Source organism: Panthera uncia, assembly GCF_023721935.1.
Source record: "Panthera uncia isolate 11264 chromosome B2 unlocalized genomic scaffold, Puncia_PCG_1.0 HiC_scaffold_24, whole genome shotgun sequence".
Taxonomy (NCBI): Eukaryota; Metazoa; Chordata; class Mammalia; order Carnivora; family Felidae; genus Panthera; species Panthera uncia.
In genome coordinates, this window is record NW_026057580.1 from 1,755,486 (window position 1) to 1,770,570 (window position 15,085).

Consider the following 15,085-nt stretch of genomic DNA (forward strand, 5'->3'; position numbering starts at 1 on the left):
GGGGGGGGGGGGAGGAGGAGGGGGGAAGGGGGAGGGGGGAGGGGGAGAAAGGGGAGGATGAGGGGGAGGAGGAGGAGGAGAAGAGAAAGTGGGAAAAAGGAGGGGAAGGGGGAAAAGGAAGGAGAAGAAGGGTGAGGAAGGAGGGGGAAGGGGAGAGGGGAGGAGAGGGGAGGGGAGGGGAGGGGAGGGGAGAAGAGGAGAGGGGAGAGGAGAGGAGAGGAGAGGAGAGGAGAGGGGAGGAGGGAGGAGAGGAGAGGGGAGGAGAGAGGAGAGGAGAGGAGAGGAGAGGAGGGAGGAGAGGAGAGGAGAAGAGAAGAATATGTTGCAGCTCAGATTCTGCCTTTCCATTCCTGAACCCCACACTTAAGACAATGCTTCCTGGAATGACTAGAGAAGAGACAGCCTGGCTGTAAGAATGGAACAGCATCTCCCTCTCCATTTCAGATACCCTCCCCTCTTAGGCAACAAATACAAATGGCAGAAAATGATCTTAATACTTTTTCTTCAGAAATGCAGATCTGAAGAGAACTGAGAGAACCAGAGTCTCCAGAGCTGGTTTCTTGAGGTGTCTGCATATCTCACGAGCTTGAAAACCTAAGGAGGTTAAAGAGCATCGTGTGAGGTCTAGCTGTGAACCTGGCCTCTCTAAAAGCCCTAGGACCGCCAGCCCCAAGCCCCATTACCCAGCTTGATGGAGAAGTCGAGATGGCCGAGGCAGAGCTTGGTATAGGCCAAGGCCTGCATGAGCTGGGCCGTGGCCAACAGTCCCTCCCTGGAGAACCAACATAGGCTGCTCTTCTGAATGGCCACCTGCTCACAGTGCAGCCACCTGTCCCTGTCACCCATATTCTGGGAGAATTGGGACAGGGCCACATAGGTAGAGACAACCTGCGGGTGAAACAAACATGGGCCAAAATATTCTGACTGTGCATTCATGCCACACCTCCACCTTGTCCCTTTCCTGCAGAAGAGCCCTCTGTGGTGCCTTGCTGCCCACTTGCTTGGGACCTGCCGATCATTCCCACCACCTGATCTTCAAACAAACCACTTTCTCTACTGCCCCTCTTTTTGTTTTCTGAGCCCAGACTTCCCCTTTAAAACACTGGCCAAGCTGTACTTCTGTGTTTTCTCTAATGAAGGCTTCTGATGCTTGCTCCTTAGCACTCTTCAGAACTGCTGCCTGCCTAGATGTCTAGTATAAGTATGTGCACATTTGACGTCATTGATGACTCTCTTCTTAAAACACCGTCTTTGCTAGGTTTTTGAGGACATGAGATTCTCTTTGAAACTGCTCAGTTTCTTTTGCCAATTTCTGCTTATGACCCTGAACTCCTAACATTGGAACAACCATTATGTGCCAGGCACTAATCTTGATTCCAGGAAAACAGACAATAGATCAGTGAAATATACAGAATGTTAGGTGATAATAAATGCAATGGAGAAAAATTACCTAGTTTCATGGCTTTTAGTACCATTTACACACTGATGACCCATGAATTTCTATTTCCCAGCCCAGACCTCTCAAATATACCCCACATTCATATATTTAATTGCCTACTTAACATCTCCATCTACATGTCTAATAGGTATCTCAAATTAAACATGTCTAAAACCTGGTTCCAGTCCCCCCCCCCCCCCCCCCCACCGCCCCATCTGCTCCTTCTGCACAGTGCCCCATCCCAATTAAGAGCACTTCTATCCCACTAGAAGTCCAACCAATCTTGGGATTATCCTGGACTCTTTTCTCTCTCCCATCCCAGAACTGATCCAAGAGTGAATCCTGTTGGTTCTCTCTGGACAGAAGACCACCCCTCCCCACTTCCTCTGCCACCACAATCCAAGCCAACTATCTCTTGCCTGTATCATTTACCATAGCCTCCTAACTTGCCTTCCTGCTTCCTCTCTTGCCTCCTTCAGTTGATTCTCAACACAGCAGACAGAACGATCTTATTAAAATAGAAGTAGACTCTGTCACTCCTCTTCTCAGAACCTGCCCCCGGCTTCCTGTCTTCTTTAAAGTCCAAACCCCAACTGTTGCCCCAGAGGCCGGCACCATCGGCCATCAACCCCCTCCCTGGCTCTCTGACTCATCTCCTGGTTCAGTCTCCTCCCCTCTAGTCGCACCGGCCTCCTCACCGTTCCTCAAACGCAGAGAGCATGCCTTGTGCATTCACTGTGCCTTCTGCCTGTCCACTCTTCTCCCTCATAGCCAAGTGGCTTACTTTCTCATCTCTTCAGAGATTTGCCCAAATGTCACCTGCCCAGTGAGGCTTTCCCTAGCACCTTGTTTAAAACTGCACCCCACCCCCAGCTCCCAGAACCCCATGGCCCCCTGTCTCCCCTTATTTTTTCTCCATCAAGTTTATTACCACCTAGCATTCTATGTATTTCACTGATCTGTTGTCTGTTTTCCTAGAATCAAGATTAGTGCCTGGCACATAATGGGTGTTCATCAAATATTTATGGAACATATGGATAAAAAAGAGAGACAGACAGATGGACACTAAAATTAGGAAGATGTTTCCCTTCCTTCTTTTTTCCTAAGTCAGCAATTCTAATCCTTTTTTAGCTCATGGACTTCTTTGAGAACCTGATGAAAGCTGTGACTCCTTCCCTACCTCCCACCACTTCTGAACATACGCACAAAAGCCGACATTCAGTTCAGGGAACTCACAGATAGCCAAACCTGGAAACCCACCTAAAAACTGCAATATGAGAGATGCTGCTCAAGCATGTGATCGGTATGTCCCATTAATTCTGGGTTATTGTGGAACCGTGTTAAACCCAGGAATCTCTCTCCCTAGCATTTTAGGTTTCTGAGTGAGGTCCAGCGGTAAAGCAAGGACGTGCTCACCGGGGCTCCGCTTGCCAACTCCTCAGCAGAGTTCTTCTGCATAAGAGTGGCAAGGCCGGCGAACCTGCGGCTGCTGGTCGTGGTCTCCAGGTTGTAGAGCTGCCAGAGCAGGGAGAGACAGCGCACCCGCTGCTGCAGGACTGCCAGCTTCTTCTTACTGTGAGGAAGTGCAGAGTGATTAGCGTGCCCTCAGCCTGCACCGGTGCCCAACTGTCCCTCCCCACAAAAATCCAAATCTACTCATCAGGGGACCTTCTACAGACTTTCAAACTCAGAAATGCTCCCAGGATCCCATTACTTCTAACCCCATAAGCCTTTTGAAATCATCTTTTTTTTAAGTAGGCTCCACACCCAGCATAGGGTGTGATTAATAATCATGTGCTGTACTGACTGAGCCAGCTTAGGTGGTCCAAGCTGACTGGAAAAATTCAGAGAAGTATTTTTAAAAAGTTCATTCTTTGAATTGCTATTTTGAATATATTTCCTATTATTACAGCTCAATAACTGGGTAGCAATTTAATATTTTTATATAGAACAGAAATAATATTAAATTGCTACATATATGTATATATGCCTATGTGTGTGTTTGTATACAAACATACATATGTGTATCTTGATTTGAAACAGACAGGGTAACATGTATCTTTGTTTGAAAAATACAGTGTAACACCATGCTTCAAAAAGAAAAGAAGTCCTGGGACACCTGGATGGCTCAGCTGGTTAAGCGTCTGACTCTTGATTTTGGCTCAGGTCACGATCTCACAGTTCTGTGAGTTCGAGCCTTACACTGGGCTCTGCGCTGACAGTGCAGAGCCTGCTTGGGATTCTCTCTCCCTCTTTCTCTGTCCCTCCCCCACTCATACTCTCTCTTTCTCAAAAAAAAAAGTCCTCATTCTGCTACATTTCATTGGCTCAGAGAGTAAGGTAGAGAAACTAGGACTGTTATATGCTTGAAAAGCAGAGTCTTAGGTCAATATGGGCAACACTCCAAGTTGGGTCCTAGTTTAGTTCTCTGTGATCATAAAGGGACCACGATAACTTGGCCAGACTCCTCACTTCTCACTAGGGTTGTCTGGAGATCGGCTGAGGCAACAGGAACGCCAGTATTTTTCCAGGAATGTTTGTAAAAGAACACCAAACCAGGTCCAAGGGAAACTCCTTTTCAGCAGTTGAAGGCCTTGTCTGGCCAATTTTTTGGCTAGGGTGATCTGTCCCATGTTGAAACATACCTGGAGACAGGGAAAATGAGAAATGGTAATGTAAACATGGGAAGAGTACTATGGATGAGGCTCTGGACTTAACACACTGGCTCCTTCATTTGGGGCCATTTGGGTACTTGGGCTGCTGAGGTGCTGGAGTGAGTGAGCCACAGCAGGGTCTGGCTGCACTAAGGAGCACCAGGAGGACTGTGCACGCGGAAAGGAGAAAACAGGATTGTGGAGAAAACACACTCCTTTCTCATGTCCCACATGTTTGTCAGTGAATAGAGGAAGGCTGTGATTTAGAAAGTGATACTGCCAGACTGAGACAGGACTGTCATTTGAGTAGAGACTCAGATGCTTCAGATGCTATTGAATGGATCTGAAATATCACCAAATTCTTTCTCTGTCTTACTAAATAGTGCACCCACCACTGTGTATTGGGGGCGGGTGTAGGAACTGAAGAACCTTGAGGTTATCATAGCCTTCACATTTTAAGACTAAACGCTCCAAGAAGGTGAGAGAGCCTATGGTGATTCCAGAACAATCTTGGGAAGACTGCACAATAACTTCTTCTTGTAAAGGGAAAGAAATAATTATTTAACATTGCTTCAAAGACATCTGGATTGAAACACAAATAATGTGGAAATCTCTAATAATTCTTTTTGGCATTCACAGGCATTACACATGTCAGGTAAGGTTTATACTGAAATTAGTTTTTATTTAGTTTTCTTTTTTAATTTTAAAGCTCAGCTCTCTAAGAAAACACCCCCCATGGTTTTATGAAGCTATTATGTATAAACTGATAATTATGCCAACACCTTTTGCTCTGTTATTTAATAGTAGTGAGGCTGAGAAAAGTTGCTGAGCTGTCCTGAGTTATTCTTACACAATAAATAAATTTACTACTATATGTCTTTCGTAAATAGAATGTCTTATGGCATGCTTTCCCCAGAGTTTCTATTTGTTATACAAATCTCATTCCCTGGGGAAATCTGATATGATACAGAATGATCTATGAAGTATATATATTTCTTTAAGTAAGATGTAGAATGGGACATAGAGAGTTCCCATTTGTATGTAACAAAGGAAAGAGACCATTTACATTTATGTGTGCCAAGGTAGAGTACATAAAGATACATAATCTGGGGAGGGGACACAGTAGCTGAGTGATGGGGTTGAGGGGGTACTTTCAAATATATGTTCTTTTTTCCCCCCTAGATTTATTGAGATGTAGTTGACCATAATATTGTGTAAGTTTAAGGTGTACAACATGATGATTTTTTATTGAGATAGAACATATAATGTATTAGTTTTAGGTATTCAACATAAACTTTTTTTCTCGATGAGGACTTTTAATATCTATTAGCAATTTTCAAAAACATAATAAAGTATTGTTAACTATAGTCACTATGCTGTATGTTACATCCCTAGGGCTTATTTGTCTTACAACTTGAAGTTTGTACCTTTTGACCACTTTAACCCAAATTTTGTCCACCCCCCCAAACTGTCCTAAAATTAGTTTACATATACTCCATTGAGCAAAGGGCATGAATAAGCAATTCACAGAAAAATAAGTGACTGATAAACCGATAAAAATAATGTACCTTATTAAGAAATACATATTAAAGTACAATCTAACTTTCATCTATGGATTAGCAAGTTAAAAAATTTTTTTTAACATTTATTCATTGTTGAGAGATAGAAACTGAGCATGAGCAGGGGAGGGGCAGAGAGAGGGGGAGACACAGAATCTGAAGCGGGCTCCAGGCTCTGAGTCGTCAGCACAGAGCCCAACGCGGGGCTCGAACTCACAAACCATGAGATCATGACCTGAGCCAAAGTCGGACGCTCAACTGACTGAGCCACCCAGGTCCCCGGATTAGCAAGTTTAAAACAGACTGATAACATCTGGTGTTAGTAAGGATGTGAAGAAATGGGGAAAATTGGATTTGATAATCAGACAGTTCCCATCTTACAATGGTTTGACTTGATTTTTTGACTTTACAATGGTGTGAAAGTGACATGAATTCAAAGAAACTATACTTTGAATTTTGATCTTTTTATGGGTAGCAACATATGATGGTATGACACTCTTGTATGCTGGGTGGCAGCAGTGGGAGCACTCCCAGTCAGCCCCAGGATCATAAGGGTGAACAATCAATGCATTTACACTTCTGTTTTTCACTTTCAGTACACTACCCAATAAGTTACATGAGATATTCAACACTTTATTATAAAACAGGCTTTGTGTTAGATGATTTTGCCCGACTGTAGGCTAATGTAACTATTCTCACCCAGTAATGTTTAAGGTAAGCCAGGCTAAACTACAATGTTTGGTAGGTTAGGTGTATTAATTAAATGCATTTTCAATTTGTGATGGATTGGGTTTGGCTAAATGATATTTTCAACTTATCATGGGTTTATTGAGATGTAACCCCATCATAAGTTGAGGAAAATGTGTCATTTTGATGGACAATTTGGCAATATATTTATTAAATGTAAAATCATTTATCTTCCACCTTAGCACTCCTACCTCTGGAAATTTCTCTTCTAGGAACATTCTTACAAGGGAAAAAAAGAGCTATTTACAAGAATATTCACTGTAGCAATGTTTATAGTAAGTAACCTCAAATTAGAGACAACCTAAATGCATATGAAGAAGGGACTGATTAAATAAAGTTTGATACATGCATACAATGGATTACTTGGCAACTGTAACTGGATGTGTACCAACATGCAAAAATGTTCATTCAGTCTGTACTGTTGGGAATATAAATCAACTGCAGACGAAAGAGAATGTAGGATATGATTCTGTTTAAAAAATAAGAGGGGTGCCTGGGTGGCTCAATCAGTTAAGCGTCCAACATCGGCTCAGGTCACGATCTTCCAGTTTGTGAGTTCGAGCCCTGTGTCAGGCTCTGTGCTGACAGCTCAGAGCCCGGAACCTATTTTGGATGCTGTGTCTCCCTCTCCCTGTCTCTCCCCCACTCATGCTGTCTCTCTCTCTCAAAAATAAATAAAACATTAAAAAAATAATAAAAAATAAAAAATAACAGAAAATAATAATGATATGACCGTGTGTATATATTTGGTGGAATTTGCACCACATTATTAACCATGCTGGGGATAACATGGAGGTCTTTTCACTTTCTACAAATTGTGTATTGCTAGGTTTCAAATTTGTTAAATCTATTATCACATTATCACACTTGTTATTGCATACAAAAAACCCCAGAGAGATCTTTAAAAAGAAATAATAGCGGAACCCTCAAGGAGAAATAACTCAAACTTCAGGGTCACCCCCTGCCCTCACCTCTGACCGAAGACAGCAGAAAGTGGCCTCCTCAAACTGACAGATCTTCACCTTGTGCTTTTTCAAAAACGAGAAGGCTGAAGGCTGGCCCAGAAGACTGCTTGCCTTCCTCAAATAAAAGAAGGCCTCCAAACAAGACAAGGGATGGAGAAACAGAATTAGGATTTGGGTGGCGCTAGTGGTGCGATTAGGATGAAGGCTGGAGTAAGGTTGTGCTGAGGTCAAGATGTGAATTGGAATCAGGGTTGGGTTCAGAGTTATGGGGAGTGGACGGCACGTGCAAGTCAGGGGCAGGGCCGGCAGCAGTTGGCACTCTTGGACTGGCACCTTCCCACTTCCTGTTTTCTCCTAACTCCCTTCCAGCTCCTTTCTCTCTCCACTTTCCTCTGTTTTTCACCCAAGTTCACTCCGACAGTAAGAAAGCCCACCCAAACTCCCCAGGTGCAAGGGATCGGCTGAGGGGCAGGGAGCAGAGCTTGCTCACCATGTAATTATCTGACAGGTCCAAGGAGGCAGCAGCGGCCTCCAGCAGGTAATAAAACGCACATGTGGCTTCTCCGATGACCAGGCAATGCCGGGTGAGGGGTGAGAGCACTAACTTCAGGATTTCCTCACAGTGACAGGGCTTTGTGGTCAACATGTCTTTCTCGGGGCTGGTCTGAGCCAGCTTCCTGTTCACCTGATCCAGGAACTCTTCCTCTGTTCTTTGTGGAGAGAAGATAAACTGAGAGTGGCCGCAAAGCAGCCACTCTTCTCGGGGCATCCCCAGGTCTCCGAACCACTTTTTCCAGAAAGCTTTCCTTTATAACTCATTAATTCTATGTTTAGCCTTCCCCTCCATCACTCCACGAGTTTTTGAAAATCAGGGACTTGATCTATTATGTCAAAGCCCTATTAGGGATTTTTTAAAAAAACCTAAAGTCAATTTAAGTACCTCACAAACTAAGTGGGGAAACAATCGCATTGAAGAGTAAACTAACAACGTATGAAATAAACACATGAAAATGACACAAGGCAACAAGCAATAATACATTTGTCTATTAGCATATCTGAACTTTGTCATAGCACATTTGAACATTATTTTACACAACACCATCTTATCCTACGATGACCCTTTCAGACAGGCAAAAACCACCTTCCTTTTACCGATGAGGAAACTGAGGCTTGGAGAGCCTGAGTGCCTTCTGAACGACCTCACAGCTACTGAATGGAACCAAGACTAGAGCTCACTTCTCTGACTCCTAGTGCAGTGAACTTTTCACAGGCATGAGTTCAAAAGAGTTTAGATCTCTCTGAGATGGACATATGGGAACTGAGGAGGGCTTTGAAGAATGGTGAACACTCTGATAAGTAGGAGGATGTGGAAGCCACTTAGTATTTCAGAAAGGGGGGATTGTGTGAGTAAAGATATACAGGTTGAGTGTGGGAAGGATTCATGTGGAATACAGATTTTTGTTTGAAAACCGTAAGAAATCAGGTTGGATAAAAGGACAGAAAACTCCAGCATGGCTGGTGAATTCAAGGTAGGGATATTTAAAATTGATGGGCTAGGCATTAGAATGCCAGGAGGCACGTGATTAGGAAATGTAAATTCATTTTAATATCATCCAGAGCCAAACATAATTGAGAAGGCAAATTTTTAGTGGAGAAAACAATCTGCTATGTGTACAATGCATTTGAAAGCTATTAAATGAAGCTTTTTCTAAACATTAAGAAATAATTTCCCCCAAAGAATCAAAAATTGCCTTTCCAATTCTGTTAACTTGAACTCTGGGCTGAGTACAAGGCTCACTACTCCTGGGTGGTCAGAAGCCTTCCTGGTCTGCAGTTGAGGTGAGTGCCCCAGGTTAATAGTCACCTGTGTCTCACTTCCCGGCCCCCCACACCCACTGTCAGCATCTCCCTTTACCTGCAGTGTTCACTTGTGAAGGCCTCCTGACTTCTGCATTCTTTTGTCTGGAACTGAAAACTATCTGCAGGGAAAAAAAAGATTATCATCTTTAATTATCCATCTTTGTATTAACTGAGACATTTTGAATTCCTGACTACCTCTCCTCTGCAGCTTAGTTCATGAGCTAATTGCCTCCCCCATTGTTCAAATGGTAAGTTAAGGTTTAGTATCAGCCTGCACACAAAATAGGAGGGTAGATTACAAATTCCTTAATCCTTACAGTAGTAACTCCTCTCAAACCTCCCAAACCAGTCCCTAATTCTATTTGCTAGAGAGATGAATAAAGAATATGTCCATCTGGTTTGACGGCTACTGCTATTTTTTTTTTTAATATTTATTTATTTTTGAGAGAGAGTAAGTGAGCAGGGGACAGGCAGAGAGAGGGGGGTAGAGAGGATCTGAAGCAGGGTCCGTGCTGACAGGAGAGCCCGACGCCGGGCTTGAACTCACAAACTGTGAGATCTGAGCCAAAGTCAGACATTTAACCTACTGAACCACTCAGGCTCCCCGATGGCTACTTCTAACAGAAGAAATCCCTGAATACATGTGTATCAAGTTTATGACCAGATGGCAGTGGGCCACAGAGCGAGGCCTAGTGAGGAAAATCATGAGGGCACAAGATGCCGTAGTCCACTGGAGTCTCAGTGGCCAGTAGGGGTTTTCAGCTTTACCTATCTGGCCTTAAACAGCCTTTATCCCTCAGATTTTGACCCTTCCTCTGCAGCTGCTTTCTCACAGATCAAAAAGCAAAAACTGGGATTGATGTGGAGATATTACCATTAGGGCTCAGAAGCACTGCTGGTGGGTTTGAAAGGGCACCTCAGAGAATTGTTATAGGGAGGACTTGTGTAAAGTAAAAGGACCAGTTGTCTGATTACTGAATGATGTCAAAAAGGTAGGGTAAAGTAAGGCTAAGGAAACCAAGGAACCTGGGGTTTAGCAGCATTACCACAATACACAGTTTCCAGGGGCACCATCACATCCTAGCATGATTAGCACCCTCTAGATTTGTGCAGTACCTGGTCTTCACAGCCATGCACAGAGGCCCTGAGTGTAGGAAGCATCCTCAGGGTTTGGTTGTGCTGGGAAGGTCCTGAGCCTCTCTCATACAGACGGACCAGCTGTGTAACCTAAAGCTGACACTGACCTCTCAAAAGGAAAGAGTCATATAGGAAATATGAATAATAGAGTAATTTCTTCACAATCCTAGACCAGGACATTCACTGTTACTTTCCTCTTTTGTCCTTGGAAAGCACAAAAGTGCAAATGCCCAAAGAGCTCATCAGCCAATGACCAATTTTTCCAAGTCACCAGTTTACCTTCACAGAGTCATCAGAATGTATAGCTAGGACAAACATTAGGATAACAGATTAACTCCTGATTTTAGTCCTTTACTACCAACAATTCACCATCTCTTCCCTACCCCTCTCCCCTGTCAACACCAGCTTCTATCAAAGTAGAAAAAGATAAGATCTGGTTGGGGCTTGACGGCTGTCTTCCATTATGGAAGAAGGCATGACTCGATTTGCATTTCCTTGATGATCAGCGATGTTGAGCATCCTTTCATGTGTCTGTTGGCCAGCTGTATTTCTTTGGAGGAATGTCTACTTATGCCTTCTGCCCATTTTTTAATTGGATTTTTTGCATTTTGGGTGTTGAGTTTTCTAAGTTCCTTATATATTTTGGATACTAACCCTTTATCAGATAATGCCATTTGCAAATAACTTTTCCCATTCCGTAAGTTGCCTTTTAGTTTTGTTGATTGTTTCCTTCACTGTGTGGAAGTTTTTTATTTTGATGTAGTCCGAATAGTTTATTTTTGCTTTTGTTTCCCTTGCCTCAGGAGACATATCTAGAAAGAAGATGCTATGGCTGATGTCAAAGAGGTTACTGCCTGTGTTCTCTTCTAGGATTTTTATGGTATCAGGTCTTCACATTTAAGTCTTTAACCCATTTTGTTTATTTTTTATTTATTTATATAATTTATTGTCAAATTGGTTTCCATACAACACCCAGTTCTCATCCTCAATGCCCATCACCCACTTTCCCCTCTCCCCCACGCCCTCATCAACCCTCTGTTCTCTGTATTTAAGCGTCTTTTATGGTTTGCCTCCTTCCCTCTCTGTAACTTTTTTTCCCCCTTCCCCTCCCCCATGGTCTTCTGTTAAGTTTCTCAGCATCTGCATATGAGTGAAAACATATGGTATCTGTCTCTCTGCCTGACTTATGTCACTTAGCATAATACTCTCCAGTTCCATCCACATTGCTACAAGTGGCCAGATTTCATTCTTTCTCATTGCCAAGTATTATTCCATTGTATGTAAAAACCACAACCTCTTTATCCATTCATCAGTTGATAGACATTTAAGCTCTTTCCATAATTTGGCTATTGTTGAAAGTGCTGCTGTAAACATTGGGGTACAAGTGTCCCTACGCATCAGCACTCCTGTATCCTGTATCTTGGGTAAATTCCTAGCAGTGCTATTGTTGGATCATAGGGTAGATCTATTTTTAAGTTTTTGAGGAACATCCACACTGTTTTCCAGAGCAGCTGCACCAGTTTGCATTCCCACCAACAGTGCAAGAGGGTTCCCATTTCTCCACATCCTCTCCAGCATCTTAGTCTACTGATTTGTTCATTTTAGCCACTCTGATCAGCATGAGATGGTATCTCAGTGTGGTTTTGATTTGTATTTCCCTGATGAGGAGTGACGTTGAGCATCTTTTCATGTGCCTGTTGGCCATCTGGATGTCTTCTTTAGAAAAGTGTCTATTCATGGCTTCTGCCCATTTCTTCACTGGATTATTTGTTTTTCAGGTGTGGAATTTGGTGAGTTCTTTATAGATTTTGGATACTAGCCCTTTATCCGATATGTCATTTGCAAATATCTTTTCCCACTCCGTCGGTTGCCTTTTAGTTTTGTTGATTGTTTCCTTTACAGTGCAGAAGCTTTTTATCTTGATGAGGCCCCAATAATTCATTTTTGCCTTTAATTCCCTTGCCTTTGGAGATGTGTTGAGTAAGAAATTGCTGCAGCTGAGGTCAGAGAGTCTTTAGCCCGTTTTGAATTTATTTTTGTGTATGGGGTAAGAAAGTAGTCCAGTTTCATTCTTTTGCATGTTTGCTGTCCAGTTTTTCCAAAACCATTTGTTGAAGAGACGGTCTTTTTCCCAATGGATATTCTTTGCTGCTTTGCCGAAGATTAATTGACCATGTAAGTGTGGGTTCATTTCTGAGTTTTCTATTCTATTGATATATGTGTCTATTTTTGTGCCAGTAACAGTTTTGAGGACTACAGCTTTGTAATATAACTTGAGGTCCGGAATTGCAATGCTTCCAGCTTTGTTTTTCTTTTTCAAAGTTGCTTTGGCTATTCGGTATCTTTTGTGGTTCCATACAAATTTTAGGATGGTTTGTTCTAGCTCTGTGAAAAATGCTGCTGGTATTTTAATAGGGATTGCATTAAATGTGTAGATTGCTTTTGGCAGTATAGACATTTTAACAATATTTGTTCTTCCAAGCCATGAGCATGGAAGGTCTTTCCATTTCTTTGCATTATCTTCACTTACAATCAGGAAAATGCAAAGCAAAACTACAATGAGATATCACCTCACACCTGTCAGAACGGCTAAAATCAACAACACGAGAAACAACAGGTGTTGGTGAGGATGTGGAGAAGGGGGAACCCTCTTACACTGTTGGTGAGAATATAAAATGGTGCAGCCACTGTGGAGAACAGTATGGAGGTTCCTCAAAAAGTTAAAAATAAAACTACCCCACGATCCAGCAATCACACTACTAGGTATTTACCAAAAGAGTACAAAAATAATAATTCAAAGGAATACATACATCCTGATGTTTATAGCAGCATTGTCTATAACAGCCAAATTATGGAAACAGCCCATGTATACATGGTATATGTATACAATGGAATATTAGTCAGCCATAAAAAATGTGAAACCTTGTCATTTGCCATGACATGGATGGAGTTAGAGAGTATTATGCTAAGGGGATAAGTCAGTCAGAGAAAGATACATAGTTTATGATTTCTCTCATATGTGGAATTTAAGAAACAAAACAAATGAGCAAAGGGGAAAAGAGAGAGAGAGAGAGAGAGAGAGGTAAACCAAGAAACAGACTCTTAACTATAGAAAACAAACTGATGGTTACTAGAGGCAAGGTGGGTGGAGGAATGGGGGAAATAGGTGATGGGCACTTGTGATGAGCACCAGGTGTCAGATGGAAGTGTTCAATCACTATATTGTACATTTGAGGCTAATATCACACTGTACATTAACTGGAATTTACATAAAAACTTCAAGAAAAAGGAAGGCACAACTCTGAAAAATTGGTGAAGTTTCAAGAAGGTAGATTTCACCTTGATGTAAGAAGCTTTCTAACAGCTGTTGGCAATGAAATAGGCTGTCCAATAACTGAAAATGTTAAAAAGGATGAACACTAATTTAGGATGTGGGAGAAGGGCTTTGGGAAACACCCATTCACTAATCCAAACTTCTTCAACTAACTCCTATTTGTCCCTGAATTCTCACTTCTGGCATTATTTCCCTCACGGGAGAGTTCTCTCCTACTCACTTTTCAGACTGGGAGAAGGGCCCCTTCTCTATGTACCTCAATGCCTAGGTATGCTATTTTCATTGCCTTTCCCATGCCATATTGGAATTCTCTATTTATATATCAACCCCAAAACTGGTAACTTCAGGGACCCAGGCTCATTCATTTTGTATTCTTAATTTTAGATGAAGCATCTGATACATACAAGGGCCCCATATATGTGTACATCGTTGAATAATTATAATAATAAAAAAAAAACAGTAACTAAAATGTATTGAGCACTAACCATGTGCCTGGCACTATTCAAAGCACATTATATATATTTTAACTTATTTCATTCTCATAGCAACTCTATGAAATTGGTAATTTTCCCCAATTAATTGAGGTTAAGTAACTTGCCCAAGACTGCCACCCAAAACAAGCGTGATCTCTAAAGTTCTTTTTAACTCTGGGCTTACATTTTTATTTCTGGTGCTTCAGGGATAAATGGATCTTTCTGCCTATTTTTCTCCCTAATCTGATTCCACCTTTTGGATAAAGAGCTCCAAGTACATGAATAAAGAGAAGTGCTGCCCACATGTCCTCTTTCTGTCTCCTGGGTTTACCTTGGGGAGAAGGCATCTGCAGTCTGTCTGTGATCACCTGTGTTAGTACTGAGCCAGTATCTTTGTAACTACAGAACCGGGAGGTCCCACTGCAGCTCTTAGTAGAACAGATGGCGAAACGGTGGAAGGGGACAAAGTCCCCGCCATGACAGCTCCCGCAGCGGCAGGCCAAGTCTCGGAGAAAGCAGGCACATTCGAGGTGCAGGGCTATCTGCTGTGCCCGGGGCCACAGCTCCCACGCGGCTTCCCGTAAGAGCGGCACTCCAAATTCTAGCACCTCTGTCTGAGGTAGGGATAGTTCCTCTTGTGGACTGAGAGGAGAGTCAGCATCTGAAATACAGGAAAATCCAAGTCTCCCTTAAAGGCCTGTTATGCTATCAGTAGAAAGCACATGCTGCTAGTTTATAAGAAAATTTTATATGTAAGTCCTCTGTACAAAGTATATTACACCAATCTGACAGTGGCATATCTAGTACCCAGTACCACAGAGAAGAAAGGATCAGTGGTATGGAAGTACACAGAATAGATTTCTTAATTGTTCTTCCTAAACTGAGTTTTACTACAAATTACTATAAGCATCAAGTCAT

At 42.4% G+C, this 15,085-nt stretch overlaps 1 protein-coding gene across 1 annotated transcript in view; it reads right to left on the reverse strand.

Moving 5' to 3' along the window:
- The window catches only part of LOC125938268 (adenylate cyclase type 10-like), a 56,901-nt gene that overhangs the window by 2,964 nt on the left and 38,852 nt on the right, over positions 1–15,085 (reverse strand). The window contains 8 exon segments of the mRNA XM_049653328.1: positions 498–594; positions 684–888; positions 2,855–3,011; positions 3,911–4,083; positions 7,370–7,495; positions 7,854–8,073; positions 9,279–9,342; positions 14,499–14,828. Of these exon segments, the coding sequence (XP_049509285.1) occupies positions 498–594; positions 684–888; positions 2,855–3,011; positions 3,911–4,083; positions 7,370–7,495; positions 7,854–8,073; positions 9,279–9,342; positions 14,499–14,828 (1,372 nt within the window).